General features: G+C 40.0%; 1 protein-coding gene across 1 annotated transcript in view; it reads right to left on the bottom strand.

Annotated features, from left to right (window-relative positions):
- Positions 1–24682, bottom strand: part of WDR27 (WD repeat domain 27) — an 896914-nt gene that overhangs the window by 697608 nt on the left and 174624 nt on the right. Inside the window, 4 exon segments of the mRNA XM_053712226.1 lie at positions 13315–13379; positions 15128–15231; positions 15711–15831; positions 24097–24147. Of these exon segments, the coding sequence (XP_053568201.1) occupies positions 13315–13379; positions 15128–15231; positions 15711–15831; positions 24097–24147 (341 nt within the window).

Below are 24682 nucleotides of genomic sequence, written 5' to 3'. Positions count from 1 at the left end.
TTCAGAATTTGTTATCTTTGCTAATGGGATTAAACCTTTGCTAAAGTTGTGTTATTTACAAGGATTGAGGCTATAACTGTTTCAATTTATTAATTTTCAACTGTCATAGATCTTCTGTGCTTCTTAAAGGCACAGTACGTTTTAATATTATTCTAATTGAATTGTATTTCCAAGTTACAAGTTTATTTGCTAGTGTGTTAAACATGTCTGATTCAGAGGATGATACCTGTGTCATTTGTTGCAATGCCAAAGTGGAGCCCAATAGAAATTTATGTACTAACTGTATTGATGCTACTTTAAATAAAAGTCAATCTGTACAAATTGAACAAATTTCACCAAACAACGAGGGGAGAGTTATGCCGACTAACTCGCCTCACGTGTCAGTACCTACATCTCCCGCTCAGAGGGAGGTGCGTGATATTGTAGCGCCGAGTACATCTGGGCGGCCATTACAAATCACATTACAGGATATGGCTACTGTTATGACTGAGGTTTTGGCTAAATTACCAGAACTAAGAGGTAAGCGTGATCACTCTGGGGTGAGAACAGAGTGCGCTGATAATATTAGGGCCATGTCAGACACTGCGTCACAGGTGGCAGAACATGAGGACGGAGAACTTCATTCTGTGGGTGACGGTTCTGATCCAAACAGACTGGATTCAGATATTTCAAATTTTAAATTTAAACTGGAAAACCTCCGTGTATTACTAGGGGAGGTGTTAGCGGCTCTGAATGATTGTAACACAGTTGCAATACCAGAGAAAATGTGTAGGTTGGATAAATATTTTGCGGTACCGACGAGTACTGAGGTTTTTCCTATACCTAAGAGACTTACTGAAATTGTTACTAAGGAGTGGGATAGACCCGGTGTGCCGTTCTCACCCCCTCCGATATTTAGAAAAATGTTTCCAATAGACGCCACCACAAGGGACTTATGGCAAACGGTCCCTAAGGTGGAGGGAGCAGTTTCTACCTTAGCTAAGCGTACCACTATCCCGGTGGAGGATAGCTGTGCTTTTTCAGATCCAATGGATAAAAAATTAGAGGGTTACCTTAAGAAAATGTTTGTTCAACAAGGTTTTATATTGCAACCCCTTGCATGCATTGCGCCGATCACGGCTGCAGCGGCATTCTGGATTGAGTCTCTGGAAGAGAACATTGGTTCAGCTACTCTGGACGACATTACGGACAGGCTTAGAGTCCTTAAACTAGCTAATTCATTCATTTCGGAGGCCGTAGTACATCTTACTAAACTTACGGCGAAGAATTCAGGATTCGCCATTCAGGCACGCAGGGCGCTGTGGCTAAAATCCTGGTCAGCTGATGTTACTTCTAAGTCTAAATTGCTTAATATACCTTTCAAAGGGCAGACCTTATTCGGGCCCGGGTTGAAAGAGATTATCGCTGACATTACAGGAGGTAAAGGCCATGCCCTGCCTCAGGACAAAGCCAAAGCCAAGACTAGACAGTCTAATTTTCGTTCCTTTCGTAATTTCAAAGCAGGAGCAGCATCAACTTCCTCTGCACCAAAACAGGAAGGAGCTGTTGCTCGCTACAGACAAGGCTGGAAACCTAACCAGTCCTGGAACAAGGGCAAGCAGACTAGGAAACCTGCTGCTGCCCCTAAAACAGCATGAATTGAGGGCCCCCGATCCGGGATCGGATCTAGTGGGGGGCAGACTTTCTCTCTTCGCCCAGGCTTGGGCAAGAGATGTTCAGGATCCCTGGGCGCTAGAGATAATATCTCAGGGATACCTTCTGGACTTCAAATACTCTCCTCCAAGAGAGAGATTTCATCTGTCAAGATTGTCAACAATCCAGACAAAGAAAGAGGCGTTTCTACGCTGCGTACAAGAGCTCTTATTAATGGGAGTAATCCATCCAGTTCCACGATCGGAACAGGGACAGGGGTTTTACTCAAATCTGTTTGTGGTTCCCAAAAAAGAGGGAACTTTCAGACCAATCCTGGACTTAAAGATCCTAAACAAATTCCTAAGAGTTCCATCGTTCAAGATGGAGACTATTCGGACAATTTTACCTATGATCCAAGAGGGTCAGTACATGACCACTGTAGATTTAAAAGATGCTTACCTTCACATACCGATTCACAAAGATCATTATCGGTACCTAAGGTTTGCCTTCCTAGACAGGCATTACCAGTTTGTGGCTCTTCCATTCGGATTGGCTACAGCTCCAAGAATCTTCACAAAGGTTCTGGGTGCTCTTCTGGCGGTACTAAGACCGCGGGGAATCTCGGTAGCTCCATACCTAGACGACATTCTGATACAAGCTTCAAGCTTTCAAACTGCCAAGTCTCATACAGAGTTAGTGCTGGCATTTCTAAGGTCACATGGATGGAAGGTGAACGAAAAGAAAAGTTCACTCGTTCCACTCACAAGAGTTCCCTTCCTGGGGACTCTTATAGATTCTGTAGAAATGAAGATTTACCTGACAGAGGACAGGCTAACAAGACTTCAAAGTGCTTGCCGCACCCTTCATTCCATTCAACACCCGTCAGTGGCTCAATGCATGGAGGTAATCGGCTTAATGGTAGCGGCAATGGACATAGTACCCTTTGCACGCTTACACCTCAGACCACTGCAACTGTGCATGCTAAGTCAGTGGAATGGGGATTACTCAGACTTATCCCCTTCTCTGAATCTGGATCAAGAGACCAGAAATTCTCTTCTATGGTGGCTTTCTCGGCCACATCTGTCCAGGGGGATGCCATTCAGCAGACCAGACTGGACAATTGTAACAACAGACGCCAGCCTTCTAGGTTGGGGTGCCGTCTGGAATTCTCTGAAGGCTCAGGGACAATGGAGTCAGGAGGAGAGTCTCCTGCCAATAAACATTCTGGAATTGAGAGCAGTTCTCAATGCCCTCCTGGCTTGGCCCCAGTTGACAACTCGGGGGTTCATCAGGTTTCAGTCGGACAACATCACGACTGTAGCTTACATCAACCATCAGGGAGGGACAAGAAGCTCCCTAGCTATGATGGAAGTATCAAAGATAATTCGCTGGGCAGAGTCTCACTCTTGCCACCTGTCAGCAATCCACATCCCGGGAGTGGAGAACTGGGAGGCGGATTTCTTAAGTCGTCAGACTTTTCATCCGGGGGAGTGGGAACTTCATCCGGAGGTCTTTGCCCAAATACTTCAACGTTGGGGCAAACCAGAGATAGATCTCATGGCGTCTCGACAGAACGCCAAGCTTCCTCGTTACGGGTCCAGATCCAGGGATCCAGGAGCAGTCCTGATAGATGCTGTGACAGCACCTTGGGACTTCAGGATGGCTTACGTGTTTCCACCCTTCCCGTTGCTTCCTCGATTGATTGCCAGAATCAAACAAGAGAGAGCATCAGTGATTCTAATAGCACCTGCGTGGCCACGCAGGAATTGGTATGCAGACCTGGTGGACATGTCATCCTGTCCACCTTGGTCTCTACCTCTGAAACAGGACCTTCTGATACAGGGTCCCTTCAAACATCAAAATCTAACTTCTCTGAAGCTGACTGCTTGGAAATTGAACGCTTGATTTTATCAAGACGTGGGTTTTCTGAGTCAGTTATTGATACCTTAATACAGGCTAGGAAACCTGTTACCAGAAAGATTTACCATAAGATATGGCGTAAATACCTATATTGGTGTGAATCCAAAGGTTACTCTTGGAGTAAGGTTAGGATTCCTAGGATATTGTCTTTTCTACAAGAAGGTTTAGAAAGGGTTTATCTGCTAGTTCATTAAAGGGACAGATCTCAGCTCTGTCCATTCTGTTACACAAACGTCTGTCAGAAGTTCCTGACGTCCAGGCTTTTTGTCAGGCTTTGGCCAGGATTAAGCCTGTGTTTAAAACTGTTGCTCCACCATGGAGTTTAAACCTTGTTCTTAATGTTTTACAGGGCGTTCCGTTTGAACCCCTTCATTCCATTGATATAAAGTTGTTATCTTGGAAAGTTCTATTTTTAATGGCTATTTCCTCGGCTCGAAGAGTCTCTGAATTATCAGCCTTACATTGTGATTCTCCTTATTTGATTTTTCATTCGGATAAGGTAGTCCTGCGTACTAAACCTGGGTTCTTACCTAAGGTAGTTACTAACAGGAATATCAATCAAGAGATTGTTGTTCCTTCTTTATGCCCAAATCCTTCTTCAAAGAAGGAACGTCTACTGCACAACCTGGATGTAGTCCGTGCTCTAAAATTTTACTTACAGGCAACTAAGGAATTTCGACAAACGTCTTCTCTGTTTGTCATTTACTCTGGGCAGAGGAGAGGTCAAAAAGGCTTCCGCTACCTCTCTTTCTTTTTGGCTTCGTAGCATAATTCGTTTAGCTTATGAGACTGCTGGACAGCAGCCTCCTGAAAGAATTACAGCTCATTCTACTAGAGCTGTGGCTTCCACTTGGGCCTTCAAGAATGAGGCCTCTGTTGAACAGATTTGCAAGGCTGCAACTTGGTCTTCGCTTCATACTTTTTCCAAATTTTACAAATTTGACACTTTTGCTTCATCGGAGGCTATTTTTGGGAGAAAGGTTCTTCAGGCAGTGGTTCCTTCTGTATAAAGAGCCTGCCTATCCCTCCCGTCATCCGTGTACTTTTGCTTTGGTATTGGTATCCCAGAAGTAATGATGACCCGTGGACTGATCACACTTAACAGAAGAAAACATAATTTATGCTTACCTGATAAATTCCTTTCTTCTGTAGTGTGATCAGTCCACGGCCCGCCCTGTTTTTAAGGCAGGTAAATATTTTTTAATTTATACTCCAGTCACCACTTCACCCTTGGCTTTTCCTTTCTCGTTGGTCCTTGGTCGAATGACTGGGAGTGACGTAGAGGGGAGGAGCTATATGCAGCTCTGCTGGGTGAATCCTCTTGCACTTCCTGTTGGGGAGGAGTAATATCCCAGAAGTAATGATGACCCGTGGACTGATCACACTACAGAAGAAAGGAATTTATCAGGTAAGCATAAATTATGTTTTTTTGTAATTTAGGTAATTGTATTTAATTTAGGTAATTTATTTAATTGTAGTGTAAGGTTAGGTGTTAGTGTAACTCAGGTTAGGTTTTATTTTACAGGTAAATTTGTATTTATTTTAGCTAGGTAGTTAGTAAATAGTTAATAACTATTTACTAACTATTCTACCTAGTTAAATTAAATACAAACGTACCTGTAAAATAAAAATAAACCCTAAGCTAACTACAATGTAACTATTAGTTATATTGTAGCTAGCTGAGGGTTTATTTTACAGGTAAGTATTTAGTTTTAAATAGGAATTATTTAGGTAATGATAGTAATTTTTATTTAGATTTATTTTAATTATTTTTAAGTTAGGGGGTGTTAGGGTTAGGCTTGGACTTAGGTTTAGGGGTTAATAAATTTAGTATAGTGGCGGCGACGTTGGGGCGGCAGATTAGGAGTTAATAAATGTAGGTAGGTGGCGGCGATGTTAGGGGCAGCAGATTAAGGGTTAATAATATATAACTAGTGTTAGTGATGCGGTAGTGCGGCGGTTTAGGGGTTATGTTTATTATAGTGGCGGCAATGTCCGGAGAGGCAGATTAGGGGTTAATAAGTATAATGTAGGTGTCTGCGATGTCGGGGGCGGCAGATTAGGGGTTAATAAGTGTAAGATTAGGGGTGTCTAGACTCGGGGTTTATGTTAGGGTGTTAGGTGTAAACATAAATTTTGTTTCCCCATAGGAATCAATGGGGCTGCGTTACGGAGCTTTACGCTGCTTTATTGCAGGTGTTAGGCTTTTTTTCAGCCGTCTCTCCCCATTGATGTCTATGAGGAAATCGTGCACGAGCACGAAAAACACAATTTATGCTTACCTAATAAATTTATTTCTCTTGTGGTGTATCCAGTCCACGGATCATCCATTACTTGTGGGATATTCTCATTCCCAACAGGAAGTTGCAAGAGGAAACCCACAGCAGAGCTGCAATATAGCTCCTCCCCTAACTGTCATAGCCAGTCATTCGACCGAAAACAAGCCGAGAAAGGAGGAACCATAGGGTGCAGTGGTGACTGTAGTTTAAATTTAAAAATGACCTGCCTTAAAATGACAGGGCGGGCCGTGGACTGGATACACCACAAGAGAAATAAATTTATCAGGTAAGCATAAATTGTGTTTTCTCTTGTAAGGTGTATCCAGTCTACGGATCATCCATTACTTGTGGGATACCAATACCAAAGCTAAAGTACACAGATGAAGGGAGGGACAAGGCAGGAACTTTAATGGAAGGAAACACTGCCTGTAAAACCTTTCTCCCAAATATAGCCTCCGAAGAAGCAAAAGTATCAAATTTGCAAAATTTTGAAAAAGTATGAAGCGAAGACCAAGTTGCCGCCTTGCAAATCTGTTCAAAAGAAGCCTCATTTTTAAAGGCCCAAGTGGAAGCCACAGCTCTAGTGGAATGAGCTGTAATCCTTTCAGGAGGCTGCTGTCCAGCAGTCTCATAGGCTAAGCGGATTAAGCTTCTTAGCCAAAAAGAAGGAGAGGTTGCCGAAGCCTTTTGATCTCTCCTCTGTCCAGAGAAGACAACAAACCAAGCAGATGTTTGACGAAAATCTTTAGTAGCTTGTAAGTAAAAACTTTAAAGCACGGACCACGTCCAGATTGTGAAACACAAGGATGGAACAACAATCTCTTGATTGATATTCTTGTTAGATACCACCTTAGGTAAAAACCCAGATTTGGTACGCAGGACTACCTTATCCGTATGAAAAATCAGATAAGGAGAATCACATTGTAAGGCAGATAACTCGGAGACTCTACAAGCCGAGGAAATAGCTACCAAAAAAAAAAAAGGACTTTCCAAGATAAAAGTTTGATATCTATGGAATGAAGAGGTTCAAACGGAACTTCTTGAAGAACCTTAAGAACCAAGTTTAAGCTCCATGGTGGAGCAACCGGTTTAAACACAGGCTTGATTCTAACTAAAGCCTGACAAAATGCCTGAACGTCTGGAACATCTGCCAGACGCTTAACTAGCTGACAATCCTTTTTCCAAACCTTCTTGGAGAAAAGATAATATCCTAGGAATCCTGACCTTACTCCATGAGTAACCCTTGGATTCACACCAATAAAGATATCTACGCCATACCTTATGGTAAATTTTCCTGGTGACAGGCTTTCGTGCCCGTATTAAGGTATCAATAACTGACTCGGAGAAGCCACGCTTTGATAAAATCAAGCATTCAATCTCTAGGCAGTCAGCCGCAGAGAAATTAGATTTGGATGGTTGGAAGGACCCTGAAATAGAAGGTCCTGTCTCAGAGGCAGATACCATGGTGGAAAGGATGACATGTCCACTAGATCTGCATACCAGGTCCTACGTGCCCATGCAGGTGCTATCAGAATCACTGATGCTCTCTCCTGCTTGATCTTGGCAATCAGTCGAGGGAGCAGAGGAAACGGTGGAAACACATAAGCCAGGTTGAAAGACCAGGGCGCTGCAAGAGCATCTATCAGTGTCGCCTTGGGATCCCTGGACCTGGATCCGTAACACGGAAGCTTGGCGTTCTGGCGAGACGCCATGAGATCCAGTTCTGGTTTGCCCCAACGATGAATCAGTTGTGCAAATACCTCCGGATGAAGTTCCCACTCTCCCGGATGAAAAGTCTGACGACTTAGAAAATCCGCCTCCCAGTGCTCTACACCTGGGATATGGATAGCTGATAGGTGGCAAGAGTGAATCTCTGCCCAGCAAATTATTTTTGAACTTCTAACATCTCTAGGGAACTTCTTGTTCCCCCTTGATGGTTGATGTAAGCTACAGTCGTGATGTTGTCCGACTGAAATCTGATGTACCTCAGAGTTGCTAACTGAGGCCAAACCTGAAGAGCCTTGAATATCGCTCTTAGTTCCAGAATATTTATTGGAAGCAGAGACTCCTCCTGAGTCCACAATCCCTGAGCCTTCAGGGAGTTCCAGACTGCACCCCAACCTAGAAGGCTGGCATTTGTTGTTACAATTGTCCAATCTGGCCTGCAAAAGGTCATTTTTTTGGACAGATGGACCCGAGATAGCTACCAGGGAAAAGAATCCCTGGTCTCTTGGTCCAGATTCAGTTGAGGGGACAAATCTGTGTAATCCCCGCTCCACTGACTGAGCATGCATAGTTGCAGTGGTCTAAGATGTAAGCGTGCAAACGGCACTATGTCCATTGCCGCTACCATTAAGCCGATTACTTCTATACACTGAGGCACCAAAGGGCGCGGAATGGATTGAAGAACCCGGCAGGAATTTAGAAGCTTTGATAACCTGGACTCCGTCAGGTGAATTTTCATTTCTATAGAATCTATCAGAGTCCCTAGAAAGGAAACTCTTGTGAGTGGGAATAGAGAACTCTTTTCCTCGTTCACTTTCCACCCATGCGACCTCATAAATGCCAGTACTACGTCCGTATGAGACTTGGCAATTTGGAAGTTTGACGCCTGTATCAGGATGTCGTCTAAATAAGGGGCTACTGCTATGCCCCGCGGCCTTAGGACCGCCATAAGCGACCCTAGAACCTTTGTAAAAATTCTTAGGGCTGTAGCTAATCCAAAGGGAAGAGCTACAACTGGTAATGCCTGTCTTGAAAGGCAAACCTGAGAAACTGATGATGATCTTTGTGTATTGGAATGTGAAGATAAGCATCCTTTAGATCCACTGTAGTCATATATTGACCCTCCTGGATCAGTGGTAGGATGGTACGAATAGTTTCCATCTTGAACGACAGAACTTTGAGGAATTTGTTTAAGATCTTTAGATCCAAAATTGGTCTGAAGGTTCCCTCTTTTTTGAGAACCACAAACAGATTTGAGTAAAAACCCTGTTCCTGTTCACTCCCATAACTAGGAGGTCTTGTACACAGTGTAAGAATGCCTCTCTCTTTATCTGGTGTTCAGATAATTGTGAAAGGTGAAATCTCCCTTTTGGGGGGGAAGCTTTGAAGTCCAGAAGATATCCCTGGGATATAATTTCCAACGCCCAGGGATCCTGAACATCTCTTGCCCACGCCTGGGCGAAGAGTGAAAGTCTGCCCCCTACTAGATCCGTTACCGGATAGGGGGCCGTTCCTTCATGCTGTCTTAGAGGCAGCAGCAGGCTTTTTTGACCTGCTTACCTTTTTTCCAGGTCTGGTTTGGTCTCCAGGCCGTCTTAGATTGAGCAAAAGTTCCCTCTTGTTTATTATTAGAGGAAGTTGATGCCGCAACTGCCTTGAAGTTTTGAAAGGCACAAAAATTAGACTGTTTGGCCCTAGATTTGGACCTGTCCTGAGGAAGGGCATGACCTTTTCCTCCAGTGATATCAGCAATAATCTCCTTCAAACCAGGCCCGAATAGGGTCTGCCCCTTGAAGGGAGTGTTAAGTAGCTTAGATTTTGAAGTCACTTCAGCTGACCATGATTTAAGCCATAGCGCTCTGCGCGCCTGTATAGCAAAACCAGAATTCTTAGCCGTTAGTTTAGTCAAATGAACAATGGCATCAGAAATAAAAGAATTGGCTAGCTTAAGTGCTCTAAGTTTGCCAAGTATGTCATCCAATGGAGTCGCTACCTGTAAAGCCTCTTCCAGAGACTCAAACCAGTACGCCGCAACAGCAGTGACAGGGGCAATGCATGCAAGGGGCTGTAGGATAAATCCTTGTTGAATAAATATTTTCTTAAGGTAACCTTCTAATTTTTTATCCATTGGATCTAAAAAAGCACAACTGTCCTCGACAGGGATAGTAGTACGCTTTGCTAGAGTAGAAACTGCTCCCTCCACCTTAGGGACTGTCTGCCATAAGTCCCGTATGGTGGCGTCTATTGGAAACATTTTTCTAAAAATAGGAGGGGAAGAGAACGGCACACCTGGTCTATCCCATTCCTTATTAATAATTTTTGTAAACCTTTTAGGTATTGGAAAAACATCAGTACACACCGGCACTGCAAGTATTTATCCAGTCTACACAATTTCTCTGGCACTGCAATTGTATCACAGTCATTCAGAGCAGCTAAAACCTCCCTAAGCAACACGCGGAGGTGTACAAGCTTAAATTTAAATGTAGAAATATTAGAACCAGGTATCTTCCTGAGTCATTAACATCACCCACTGACTGAAGCTCTCTTTCCTCAGCTTCTGCATATTGTGAGGCAGTATCAGACATGGTTCTTAAAGCATCAGTATGCTCTGCATTTTGTCTCACCCCAGAGCTATCTCGCTTATCTCTAAGTTCAGGTAGTCTGGCTAATACCGCTGACAGTGTATTATCCATGACTGCCGCCATGTCTTGTAAAGTAAACGCTATGGGCGCCCTAGATGTACTTGGCGCCATTTGAGCGTGAGTCCCTTAAGCGGGAGTCAAAGGGTCTGACACGTGGGAAAGTTAGTCGGCATAACTTCCCCCTCGTCAGATTCCTCTGGTGATAAAAATTTTTAAAAGACAGAAAATGATCTTTATTGCCTAAAATGAAATCAGTACATTTGGTACACATTCTAAGAGGGGGTTCCACCATGGCTTTTAAGCATAATGAACAAGGAGTTTCTTCTATGTCAGACATGTTTATACAGACTAGCAATGAGACTAGCAAGCTTGGAAAACACTTTTAATCAAGTTAACAAGCAAATATAAAAAATGGTACTGTGCCTTTAAGAGAAACAATTTTTGTCAGAATTTGAAAAACAGTGAAAAACAGTAAAAAAATGGAGTAAATCAAACGAAATTTTTACAGTGTATGTAATAGACTAGCAGAGCATTGCACCCACTTGCAAATGGATGATTAACCCCTTAGTTAAAAAAACGGATCAAAAAAACGAAATAGACGTTTTTTTAACAGTCACAACCAACTGCCACAGCAAGCTGTAGCCCTACCTTCCCCAATAAACGACTTTGGAAAGCCTTTGGGCCCTTTAGAGATGTCCTATAGCATTCAGAGGGCCTTTGAGGGAATCTGGATGTCTCAGTTTGTAATTTTAACTGCACAAAAAAACGTTAAAATAGTCCCCTCCCACTCATAGTAACACAGTGGAAAGCCTCAGGAAACTGTTTCTAGGTAAAATTTAAGCCAGCCATGTGGAAAAAACTAGGCCCCAATAAAGTTTTATCACCAAAGTATATATAAAAACGATTAAACATGCCAGCAAACGTTTTATATTGTAAATATCATAAGGGTATTACCCCTGGGAGTAAGAATGATACCAGTCATTATTAAATCACTGTATTCAGGCTTAACTTACATTAATTCGGTATCAGCAGCATTTTCTAGTGTTTTCCATCTCTAGAAAAAAATATAACTGCACATACCTCATAGCAGAGTAACCTGCACGCCATTCTCTCGCTGAAGTTTTACCTCATCTGTGTAATCCCCTCAGACATATGTGAGAACAGCAATGGATCTTAGTTACAACCTGCTAAGATCATAGAAACCTCAGGCAGATTCTTCTTCTATTTACTGCCTGAGATAAAATAGCACAACTCTGGTACTATTTAAAAATAATAAACTTTTGATTGAAGAAAATAAACTAGCTATATTTAACCACTCTCTCTTACGACCTCCTTGCTTGTTGAGAGTTGCAAGAGAATGACTGGCTATGACAGTTAGGGGAGGAGCTATATTGCATCTCTGCTGTGGGTTTCCTCTTGCAACTTCCTGTTGGGAATGAGAATATCCCACAAGTAATGCATGATCCGTGGACTGGATACACCTTACAAGAGAAAACCAGTTTACTGCAACCTTCAGCAGCGCTAGTATTGGAGTGCGGTATGGAGCTCAATTTTGCTCTACGCTTATTTCTTGCCTGTTAACGCCGGGTTTTTGTGAGCAGTGACAATAACTTGCAAGTTAGCACCGCACCCCTCATAACGCAAAACTCGTAATCTAGCCGAAAGCTATTTAGAAGCAATAGTAGACTAATAAAATACTCAACACATATTCTTTTTACACTTTTCTTTAGTATAGGCTTGTTGCAGATAGTTTAATTAATGACTTCTTAAAATATTAATAGAAATGGATATTAGCAAGAGGGATAATACTTCATTAACAAATAGCATGATTGCTGATACAAGCCAATTGTAAGAGATTCTGTCAGTGAGTTACAAAAACTGCTTCTACAGACTGGTAGTGGCACAAGTATTACAGGAAGCTATTAGCAAGTGGTTGTATTAATGAGTGGCACTAACCCAAGATTTTGCGGTTTTATGTTTTATGCTATTTTGAGCTCTTGTGCAACACCGCCCCCTGCCCGCGCACAGCCAATCACGCGCTGGCAGGAGCTGTCAATTTTACCGTTCGGACGAGACCAGAGAGATTGAAATTCTCCACCTAAGAGGTGGAGAAGAGGGTAGGGAAGCAGCGGTATGATGACCGCTGCTTCATAAATACTGACTGCAGGCTCTCTTGTGAGAACCTGCAGTTGTAGAGCGGCCAACAGCTTGATAAATAGAGCCCTAAGAGTAGAGCAAGAGTTTTCTAGAGCCAAATATTGAAGACTATTTAGCGAGGGATAGTAACTTATTGGATGATTATTAGAATTTGAAAACGTAACAGCTAGTTTCCTGAGGAGAAATGATGACATTAGCATTCCTTAAAGGGATACAAAACCCCAAATTTTGATTTCATGATTCAGATAGAGCCTGGAGCCTAAAGACCGCTGCTCCATAACTTGTCGAATACGATCAGGCTAATTGACACCCGATTGTCCGCAAATCTGCAGGGGGCGGCATGGCACCAGCAGTTCACCAGAACTGCTTGTGCAATGATAAATGCCGACAGCATTTAGCGATGTGCGGCGGACATGATACGCTACATTGTATCATGTCCGCTCGCACTAGGATAAATTGGCCCCTATATCTGAATCATGAAAGAAAAACGTGGGGTTTTGTGTCGCTTTTAGGCTTTATGACTTCCCAATGCAGTCATTCATTTATAATACTATGAGGTTGATCATAATTAGATTGTGATTGACTTTAATATTTGTAAAAAGCTTGCACTACCTATTCTGAGACTTATTATTTTATTAAATCATTAGATTTTTTCATAAATTCAGCTCCTACTACTTTCACTACAAACACTAACACAAAAGTGAGTATAATTTACTTCTATCATCAAATTTCTGTGTCTGGAGAACTACATGGCAGGAAAAAGTGTGGCCATCTAGTGCTCTGGCATATAGTGCTCCAAACACGCTCCCGAGCATATCTCCTGCTTTTCAACAAAAGATAACAAAAGAATGCAGAACATTTTAAAAAAAAATGTATGCTCTGATTCATGAAAGAAAAATCCTTTAACATTTTAATGATCCCATTGTGGTAATTAAAAAAATGTCACAGTCTATACTCACCTTAGTGCCCACATTAACTGTCACTGAGCATGAACCAGCTACATGAATGCTGAGGTCATCATAATCTTTGAAAGCAGAAAGAATAAGACAATAGTGTAACGTCACAGACTGCATTGCTTTATACTTAGTGGTAAATTTAGTATAAATATATTTTTCTATTACTACTACTGATTATTATTATTCAAAAATCGTGCAAATGAAAGAACATATGCAAAAATATTTTTTTTGCATGGAAAAGGTTAATTAAAATCTGTTTAAACTAAAATCTGACAGGTAGTGCATGTCTGTATATACAGTAGCTGAATCCCTAAACGTTATTGCTCTCTGGTGAACAGTTTAGTCATTTCACCCACATAAAAAAAATGTTATGTATCCTGTCCCTAAAATAATAATTACAATGTATTACACATTAGTAATTTTGCTTTGATGATATTCAATTATCAACTAATTTAATAGAGGAATTTGTTTCAATTAACTTTCTGTTAGCTCATAAAAAAGGTTCTTGGTTGGTTGATTTCTAAAATGCAAGAGGATTCAACCCAGCAGGAATTAGTAATGGAACTTCTGAGTAGACTGTAGAAGAAAAGAGGCTAATACTGCTGTATGCCATAAAGTCACAGAACCTCAGTAAGCTACATTTATAAAGGAGAGAACTTTCTCTCCCACAAATATAATCTCTACAATAAACATGTTATTTTTTTATTTATTTTTTATTTTAAATTTTTATTGAGGTTGTTCAAATAGAAAACAGTAAACAAAAGTTCAGTAGCATATATACAATGGACATAACAATGGTTGTTTTTCAATTACATTCAGGAACAAATTAATGAATTACAAAGTACCAAACTGTATATAATAAGAAGAACAATACTGTGCTATCCTGCACAATAAAACAGAACCTTAATATTGGAACCCCATTTTAATATTTTTCATATGAGATAAGTACTCCTCCAGAACTTCAAAGGGCCACTTATGGACCTATTCACTCTAAATGAACAAAAGGAGGAGCTCAGATGTTAAAAACGGTCGCTCTTGGACCTTGAATTTTAATTACAAGCAGGGAATGTATTAATGTATTTGAAATATAACAGTTGCTGTTAAACCACTCTTATTAATATCAGGAGGCCTACAGTTGTCTAATATGAGCTATTATCTAAAATATCTAATCCAGGATATATAATTTCCAGATGGGGAGACAAATATAGGCAAAGCAAGGCAAAGGGAAGTAGTGAGGCGTATAAGTGTCGATCTTAATACATGGGGGTTTATATGAGGATAATGTAGAGGCAATTTCATGCTTGGCCTAATAACTAGAGTATCTGCATATTTGGGGAGACATTTTGGTGGGGCAACTTATCAGTCTAGAGGAAGGGAGTCATATCTGATAGGCCAGTGGACCTAGAACGCAACAAAGGGAACAAACGTATATATAAACAACTATGACTTTAAGAAAGAGCTTACAACAAAAACAAAAGAAAACACAAAGGGAATAAGCTGGTACCAGACTGGTATTATAAACATGTTATTTTATTAGCCTATTCACTGAACTACATACAATATCTCAACACTGGGAGTAAGATTTACATGAAGTATTACCCTTGATTCTATATGTACTCCCTTATGAACACCAGTAAGGGGAATTGGATATATGAAGAAGAAGCAGCATATTAGACTGGCCCTAAATATGCCCCTGATTTAAACTGTCTACAAAACACAAAGAACAAGTATGTGCAAAAACCTTAAACTATAATAATGATAATAATAATAATAATAATAATAATAAAATGAATACAAATGAATAAAATGGTTATACCTTTAAAATCTAATACAGCTTCCGCTTCAGAATTAGCTGTATTTGTTAAAATCAGAGAACCAGAGCTTCCTATCCATAAATATCTGGAAATTCCAAGCAGGGAACTTAAAAAAAAAAACAAGCAAAATAATTTCAGTGAAACAGACCTTAGATTCCAGTAATTATTAATATACATATGAACAAATTCTCTTCTAGAAAAGTAAAAGAACTAAAGTTAATAAACAATGTAAAATGTCACAGGACATTTCAGGACTAGATACCTGGGGGTGAACATGGTGAAGAAGGGATTCATTATATGATTGAAAAGAGAAATCATATTGATTCATTTCTATTGGCTGATTTGAATTGTCAAATTAACCAATAGGATTAATTACCAGTCCTATTAAAACAGTCTCAAGCAGATAGGGGTTTCATTTTAATACTTAAATAACTGTACAGAAATAATTATTTTATGTACAACACAATTATAAAGCCAAGTACCGAAAGCTTTTTAAATCTTTCATTGTGTTTTGAAGATGGAAAATACCTTACAAATGCAATGCTTTGTGTAAGGTTACACATGTATTTTGCTAAGAGAGCTTACATTCCACTTTCCTGAAAGGGCTGTTCATACTTCTGGATATGTAATACAGGAATGCCAGGTTCCATAGTTTCTTTTGACTTTGTATTGTCAGAGGTTTTGCAGGATTCAAACTTCATTTCGGCTACAAATACAAATGAAAATATACAGTTGGTCACAACATAGAAACAAGATGAAACATCTACTCATATCTAAAATGTGTGAGCTCTTTAGTACCTCGTCTAGCTGCTGATTGGTGACTTATATTGGTTTACCAGATGTATTCAGCTAAAATCCCAGTAGTGAATTGCTGCTCATTCAATAAAGGATGACAAGAGAATGAAACAATTTTGATAACTAAGTAAAGTGGAAAGTTGATTATGCTCTGAATATTAAAAGAAAAATGTTGGGTTTCATGTCCATTAACGTTAATATAGAGATCTAATTTTCATATGTGTGTGGTAATACAAATACCAACAAAGCACAGAAGTTGAGAAATCAAATTTAAATAGAGGTTGGTAAACCCTTAGGAATTAATTAAGCCACTCTATGCAAATATCTTGCCTGACTGTGCATGGCTCCCCTTTTCTTGTGATATCCTATGTTTAAGGGGGTCCAAAGGGCTATGAGCAATTAGTAAACAGGAAGAAAAGGAGATAAAGGAAGCAGAAGTTAAAAAAGTACTATGGTTCAATAAGTCATTCTGTACTGTTTATAGCGCTGCAGAATCTGTTGGTGCTCTACAAATAACCGATAATAATAATAATAATACTGTACTGTGAGTCTATATAACTATGGTTAGCTGTAAGAACTTTGAGGCCATTTCAGATCATTGTGGTGCGCATAATCTTTACCCAAATTTAAATACAAGAGATTTGAAACTAACAATTTCATTAACCAACATGCCTTCCCTCCCCACTACCCCAGATCTTGTGTCACACACGTTTATACAATAACACACCTTGCCTGGCAGACCTTGGTGTTTATTGACCCATATAAATAAGTTCACAACTTAAATTCTGGGTAGATTTGATCTGCACAAAACAAACTATATTTCTACTATGTTGTGTACAAGGTTTTTCAGGAACGACTGCGAAGCTTTCATGTTACCATTAGGTACTGCGCAACAACAACAAAAACAACACATTGTAGCTGCTCATTAAGCAGCACACAGAAAGTGTTTATCAAATAAAGAACCCATGCAATGAAAGTGAATGTAAAGTTTAATGAATAAGTGCTTGGAATCTTAAATACTCTTACAAAACAAGGGCACTTTCAATCATTAAACTTTACAATGAAGCTTCTTTTTAAAATAATTTTCTTTTATGAAAAGCAGACCAGCGATCCTCCACCTGCAAGCTCCGGCTGTATTTAGCACAGCGATGACGAATCAGGCTTCCTCCAATCGTTGCGTGCTCCCTTTGGCATCCAGCTCGTGAGGCACGCAATGAATGGAAAGATGTGGTTATACGGCATTCATAGGTAAGGACCCATATTTGTATATATATATATATATATATATATATATATATATATATATATATATATATATATAGTCTGACTTCAATCAAGGACTGCACTCGCTGGATTCAACTCAAAGAGTCTTTAAATCTTTATTGTGGTAACGTTTCGGGGTTCGCAGACCCCTTCCTCAGACCAGACAGTCTGGTCTGAGGAAGGGGTCTGCAAACCCGAAACGTTACCACAATAATGATTTTAAAGACTCTTTGAGTTGAATCCAGCGAGTGCAGTCCTTGATTGAAGTAAGACTGTGTGAACTTTTGACTGAGCACCCTGGTTGATGACTCTACTGTATTGTAAGTGCAGGCACACACAGAGGATTTTTTATAACATAATTTATGCTTACCTGATAAATTTATTTCTCTTGTAGTGTATTCAGTCCACGGATCATCCATTACTTATGGGATATATTCCCTTCCCAACGGGAAGTTGCAAGAGGATCACCCAAAGCAGAGCTGCTATATAGCTCCTCCCTCACATGTCATATCCAGTCATTCGACCGAAACAAGACAAGAAAGGAGAAAAACCATAGGGAGCAGTGGTGACTGGAGTTTTAATTAAAATTTAGATCTGCCTTAAAAAAGACAGGGCGGGCCGTGGACTGGATACACTACAAGAGAAATAAATTTATCAGGTAAGCATAAATTATGTTTTCTCTTGTTAAGTGTATTCAGTCCACGGATCATCCATTACTTATGGGATACCAATACCAAAGCTAAAGTACACGGATGATGGGAGGGACAAGGCAGGAACTTAAACGGAAGGAACCACTGCCTGTAGAAACCTTTCTCCCAAAAACAGCCTCCGAAGAAGCAAATGTGTCAAATTTGTAGAATTTTGAAAAAGTGTGAAGCGAAGACCAAGTTGCAGCCTTGCAAATCTGTTCAACAGTGGCCTCATTCTTAAAGGCCCAGGTGGAAGCCACAGCTCTAGTGGAATGAGCTGTAATTCTTTCAGGGGGGCTGCTGTCCAGCAGTCTCATAGGCTAAACGTATTATGCTACGAAGCCAAAAGGAGGGAGAGAGGTTGCCGAAGCTTTTTGACCTCTCCTCTGTCCAGAGTACATGACAAACAGGGCAAGAAGTTTGACGAAAATCTTTAGTTGCCTGAAAATAGAACTTCAGGGCACGGACTACGTCCAGATTATGCAAAAGTCGTTCCTTCTTTAACAAAGGATTAGGACATAATGATGGAACAACACTCTCCTGATTGATATTCCTGTTAGAAACTACCTTAGGTAAAAACCCAGGTTTAGTACGCAGAACTACTTGTCTGAATGGAAAATCAGATAAGGAGAATCACACTGTAAGGCAGATAACTCAGGAGACTCTTCGAGCCAAGGAAATAGCCATCAAAAACAGAACTTTCCAAGATAACAAGCTTAATATCAATGGAATGAAGGGGTTCAAACGGAACCCCTTGAAGAACTTTAAGAACCAAGTTTAAGCTCCACGGAGGAGAAACAGTCCTTAAACACAGGCTTAATCCTAGCCAAAGCCTGACAAAAAGCCTGGACGTCTGGAACTTCTGCCAGACGTTTGTGTAAGAGAATATTCAGAGCAGAAATCTGTCCCTTTAACAAACTAGCAGATAAGCCCTTTTCTAAACCCTCTTGTAGAAAGGACAATATCCTAGGAATCCTAACCTTACTCCATGAGTAACTCTTGGATTCGCACCAATATAAATATTTACGCCATATCTTATGGTAAATTTTTCTGGTTAACAGGCTTCCGTGCCTGTATTAAGGTATCAATAACTGACTCCGAGAAGCCACGCTTTTATAGGATCAAGCGTTCAATCTCCATGCAGTCAGCCTCAGAGAAATTAGATTTGGATGGTTGAAAGGACCTTGTATTAGAAGGTCCTGCCTTAGAGGCAGAGACCATGGTGGACAGGACGACATGTCCACCACTAGGTCTGAATACCAGGTCCTGCGCGGCCACGCAGGCGCTATCAGAATCACTGATGCTCTCTCCTGTTTGATCTTGGTAATCAGTCGAGGGTAGCAGCGGAAATGGTGGAAAACACATAAGCCAAATCAGTTATAGCAACCAAAATTTTCAAAGTAAAATGTATTAAGTTAGCAAAGCATTGCACCACTAGCAAATGGATGATTAACCCCTTAATACCCAAAACGGATAATCAATTTAACAATTAACGTTTTTTATCACAGTCAAACACACTGTCACAGGTCTGCTGTGACTGATTACCTCCCTCAAAATGAATTTTGAAGACCCATGAGCTCTCTAGAGATGTCCTGGATCAAGGAGGAAGAAGCAGGAAGACTGTGACTGAATTTTTACTGTGCAAAAAAGCGCTAAATAGGCCCCCTCCCACTCATATTACAACAGTGGGAAACCTCAGCTAACCGGTTTCTATGCAGAAATATACGACAGCCATGTGGAAAAAATCAAGCCCCAAAAGATTTATCACCAAAGTACTCACAAAAACGAATAACATGCCAGTAAACGTTTTTAAACATACATTTTAAAAGTTAGGTAGTGTTATTAATAAGCCTGCTACCAGTCGCTTCTACTGCAGTTAAGGCTCATACATTACTTCAGTATAACAGTATTTTCTTAGTCAAATTCCATTCCTTAGAAAATTACTTATTGCACATACATTCATCAGCCTGATACCAGTCGCTACTACTGCATTTAAGGCTGTACTTACATTACATCGGGTATCAGCAGTATTTTCTTAGTCAATTCCATTCCTTAGAAAAATAATCTACTGCACATACCTCATCTGCAGGGGACCCCGCATGCTACTCCCTTTCTGAAGTTACCCCACTCCTCAGAATGTGCGAGAACAGCCAGTGTATCTTAGTTACTTCAGCTAAGATCATAGAAAACGCAGGCAGATTCTTCTTCTGAATACTGCCTGAGAGAAAAAAAACAGCACACTCCGGTGCCATTTAAATAACAAACTTTTGATTGAAGAAATAATTAAGTATAAAACTCCACACTCCTCTCACACCTTCCTACTATGTTGAGAGTTGCAAGAGAATGACTGGATATGACATGTGAGGGAGGAGCTATATAGCAGCTCTGCTTTGGGTGATCCTCTTGCAACTTCCTGTTGGGAAGGGAATATATCCCATAAGTAATGGATGATCCGTGGACTGAATACACTTAACAAGAGAAATATATATATATATATATATATATATATATATATATATATATATATATATATATACCACTGTATATACACACACACACACACACAGAGAGAGAAGTGCACTCACAGGAACGAACAACCAGCTCAATACCATTGTTAGCCTGTTCTATGGCGATTTACAAACTGTGTGCAGCTTCTTTAGCCCAGTAATGCTTTTCACAGATTAGAACTTTCCTGTAGTATATCAGTCAGATCAAACCTATTAAGGTCAGTCCAGTGCAGAAATACCAGGCAATTCCTCTCTGAACAAGGAACACAGCAACCCCCAAATGATCGTTTGGGCATCGTCAGTGAGCTGTAGCCCATATTCCTCTAAGCACATGAGCAAGGAGTCCACGTCTGGTTGCCCCTTTTTCCCATAGGGTGACATATATATATATACCAAGGACATGGAAGAGATAGGAGGAGACGGACGAGGAGAGATACAGGACAGGGAATCTGCACAAAACTTTCGCAAGTCTAAACATTACACTTTGCACGCATGCTACATCACACTGACATTATTACCACAGTTGTGGATGGAAGAACAGTTTCTACACTTTTTCCTAAATCCTGAACTTGGTCAGTAAAATCTACATATAAAGCAACAACGAAAGGTTCGATGCTATAAGGAACTGTCTCATCTCTGCACAATATTGTGGATTTTTTAACACATTTTCTCAGCAAAGTCTGCTTTTTTAGAATTGAATTTCTACTTGCTTAAATCTGTTTTTATTACTTTTTTATTAGGGGAGACGTCCCTTCTATTTGCTTGTGAGTGTGTATAAATAAATATTTTTGATATATGATTTAGGCTGCATAATTTTTTGGATATTATAATTTTTTGGATAGTATAGTTTTTTCGTTACAATTTAAGTATTGTTTTTTTTCCCACATACACTATCTAAGTTTGATATTAATTACACCAATATATAGACACATCACTTATTGTTACATATTTTGAATTTTTAGCACATCATGATTAGAAGATTATATTAGTTCTTCCCAAGATACAATATCACTTATTTTTTGCGGACACTGTCCTTTTTTTTGCATTAGACCCCTTTTTTTCCCCTCACACCCCCTTTTTTATTTTTGACTGTGAATTATACACATTTATCACACTTTCCACTTTTATACATATCTTTTTAATACCGGATAATATTGGATACCTTTAGCTTTCTTTTTAGCGCACTTACTATCACCATAATCTTACTGAAGAACAGTTTCTAATCAGATAATTCATGACTTTGTAACAAGAAAGAATTAAACCAATTATTCAGTATTTAGTATAAATCTCTAATATCTGAGACCATTTTTATACGACCGCAGTAAAAACAGATGTCAGTTTTTTTCTTCATCCCTTTTGGATATAGTGATGGTATCCAATCCTCTGTGTAACAAAGAATCAAATCCCTTAGTCTGAAGTCAGACAGCTGTGGTGTGTTGTGACAAAACCAACACTTCTTTATGTTACACAAGGAACACACGCGAAGTTACATCATCCTTGTTCACAACACAAACTTCCTAACCCTCACTTATCATTCAAGGGGAGTTTTTTTTTAGGAGGTTTTTGATTACTTACTTGAGTCACAACTACATTACTAGCCCATGCTTGCTGTTTGCTGCATATACAATCATATATATAACCTTATGCTTTCCTTGTTTCAGTACTGTATATCTCATTATTGCCTTTCTATGACGAATATATTTGCCTGATCATTTACAGCATTATACAATAAACTATTGCTTTATACGGTTTTGGGTTTTATTGCTTTTACTTTTTTAGGCTGCTCATGACAAAAGAGCTTGGTATATCCAGGGTGCTACAAGATACATGTTTATATGATTATATGTGTTTATCCTGAGCTACCAGTGTCATTATTGCATATTATCTATTTTGTGAGCACAGAATCACTTCAACCTGTACTGAAAATGTCAGTACTGCAGTTATGGATACAGAAAAGTTATAGAAACAAGTATCAAAAGAAGAAATTATACCCCTAGTGGGGGAAGGAGAGATTGGTACTAAAATGTTCATTTTAAATTGCTCTTTCTAAGTATAGGGCTCTATGTATAAAGCAAGATATAATATAAAGAGCTGTGTGTGTATAAAGAAAGTATAAGGAGGTCTGCTCTCCCTGCAAGTTCAACAAACCTTTTGAAATTTTGATGAAAAAATTAACCTTACAACAAGGGATTTCAATGCAGAGGAAAAGGCCAAATAGGAAACACTGGAGAACTGAACTAAGTCAACATAATAAGTTTTGCAAGGCCAAGCTGGAGAAATCAGAAACAACCAAGGAACTGCCAGAACATCTACTAGTTCTGCTTGTGGTTCTCTGCATCTTGTATAGTATCTTGGAAGTTTGTGATTTAGACGAGAGGCCATATGGTAGTCACTATTTTCCGACTGAACCTAGTTCACCACTAAGGAACTGAAAGTTCCCACCTCATTATTGATATAAACGCTACAGCTGTGCCATTGTCAGATTGGAAACGCAGAGAACAGGCCATCTCTGGAGAGCCCTAAGTTCGAGAACATCGATTGGTAACCTTGGCGCCTAAGGAGACCAGAACCTCTGCGCTCTCTACAATCCCCAGACTGCACCTTAACACAATAGGCTGGTATCTCTGGTTATGATTACCCAAGATGAACGAATAGAAAGATGCTACCAAAGTGATTGACTGGTGATTAATCCACCAAGAAATAGAATTCCTCACCTTTTAATCCAAAAATATTTTAAGCTAATTGATTGTAATCCCAGCACCACTGTTCAGAATGCGAAGCTGAAGAGGATGCAGATGAACTAAGCAAATGGAAAGGCATCTGAAGCAGCGACCATCAAAGCCACTATTTCCATGCACTTAGCTACCAACGTACAAGCCTCTTGCAACTTGGATCTGAGCTGGTCTGTGAGAAAAAGGAGCATAGATAAGTAGTCTATTATTACCCCCCCAGAAATGAGACTTGGTCTATGAAACTAGGGAATTCTTAGGAACAATGATTTTTCCAACCATGCTTGTGAGAAGAAACAGCAGTAGTTTTATTGGTATGAGACATTGCCAAATAAAAGGATGAAGCCTGAATCAAAAATAATGTCCAGGAAAAAGAGATACTAAAATACCCTAAGTCTTAAAACCAACAACATAGCTCCCAGACCTCTGTAAAAATCTGGGAGCGGAGGGCAAGGCCAAATGGCAGAGCAACAAACTGGAAGTATTGATCTTGGAAAATCAAATCTAAGGAACGATGATGATCCCTGTGAATAAGGATATGAAGGTATGCATCCTTTAAATTGTATTTGTATACATAAACTGGCCTTATGGATCAGAGGTAAAATGGTGCAAATGGTTTCCATTTTGAAAGTAGGGGCCTCTCACTGTTAAGGTTTTTAGATCCAAAATAGGTCTGAACATTCTTTCTTTGGTACAATAAAGAGATTGGAACAAAATATTTGACCCTGTTCCAAATCTGGAACCTGGGAGGAATCACACCATAAGTTCAAGATCTTGAACACATTAAAATAAGGAACAAGCCTTCTCTGGGTTCTTGGGTACATAAGACAGAAGAAACCTTCACCGAGGGAAGGTTCTTGATTTGAAGCCTGTGTCTGTGGCAATTTTAAGTGTCCCCTGGGTATGATATGCATACGTGTATGTACCTACTATTAGCCTGTGAGTGAGCTATGTGAGTGCCAGGGGTACTTACCTGATATGCACTCACCTACTTTACTTACCAGCTGCAGAGTTACTGCATCCAGTAGAGAGCCCATTGCTGTGAAGCAACAGCAAAAGATATCTTAGAGAAGTACAACTACGACCCCAAAAGGGGGAAAAGTCCCCTGCGGACACCTGTGGCTTGTGACTAACTCCCAAAAGGAGAGTCACTACCCAAGTACTGTCCTATTTTCAGCTCTACGAGGGAGATATAGGTCTCAAGTTGGTCTGAGAGCACTGCGGAATACTGTTGGCGAATACAAATAACCGATAATAATAATAACAATAACTCTTGTCAACAAAAAATGTTGAAGCACCTCTATTCTTCCCCTTCTCCTGTGAAGGCAAAAATAAGACTGAGACCCTAATAGAGAGGTGGGAGGGATTGGAAGCTTTTGGTATGTTGGGTATGTTTGCCTTCTGCTAGTGATAAGGAGTTTAATTCCAGACAAAATGGCTTGTGGACTCTCACAACCTTATTAAAAAAAATATCGGCCAGATTACGAGTTTTTCGTTATGAGCTGTGCGGTTGCTAACGAGCAGTTTTTTTTCTCACCGCTCACTTCCCTGCAGCCGCTGGTTTTACGGGTTTT

This window comes from Bombina bombina, chromosome 4, assembly GCF_027579735.1.
Source record: "Bombina bombina isolate aBomBom1 chromosome 4, aBomBom1.pri, whole genome shotgun sequence".
In the NCBI taxonomy this organism is placed as follows: Eukaryota; Metazoa; Chordata; class Amphibia; order Anura; family Bombinatoridae; genus Bombina; species Bombina bombina.
The sequence above is the reverse complement of the archived record's forward strand: the minus strand, read 5'-3'. Positions and strand labels throughout refer to the sequence as shown.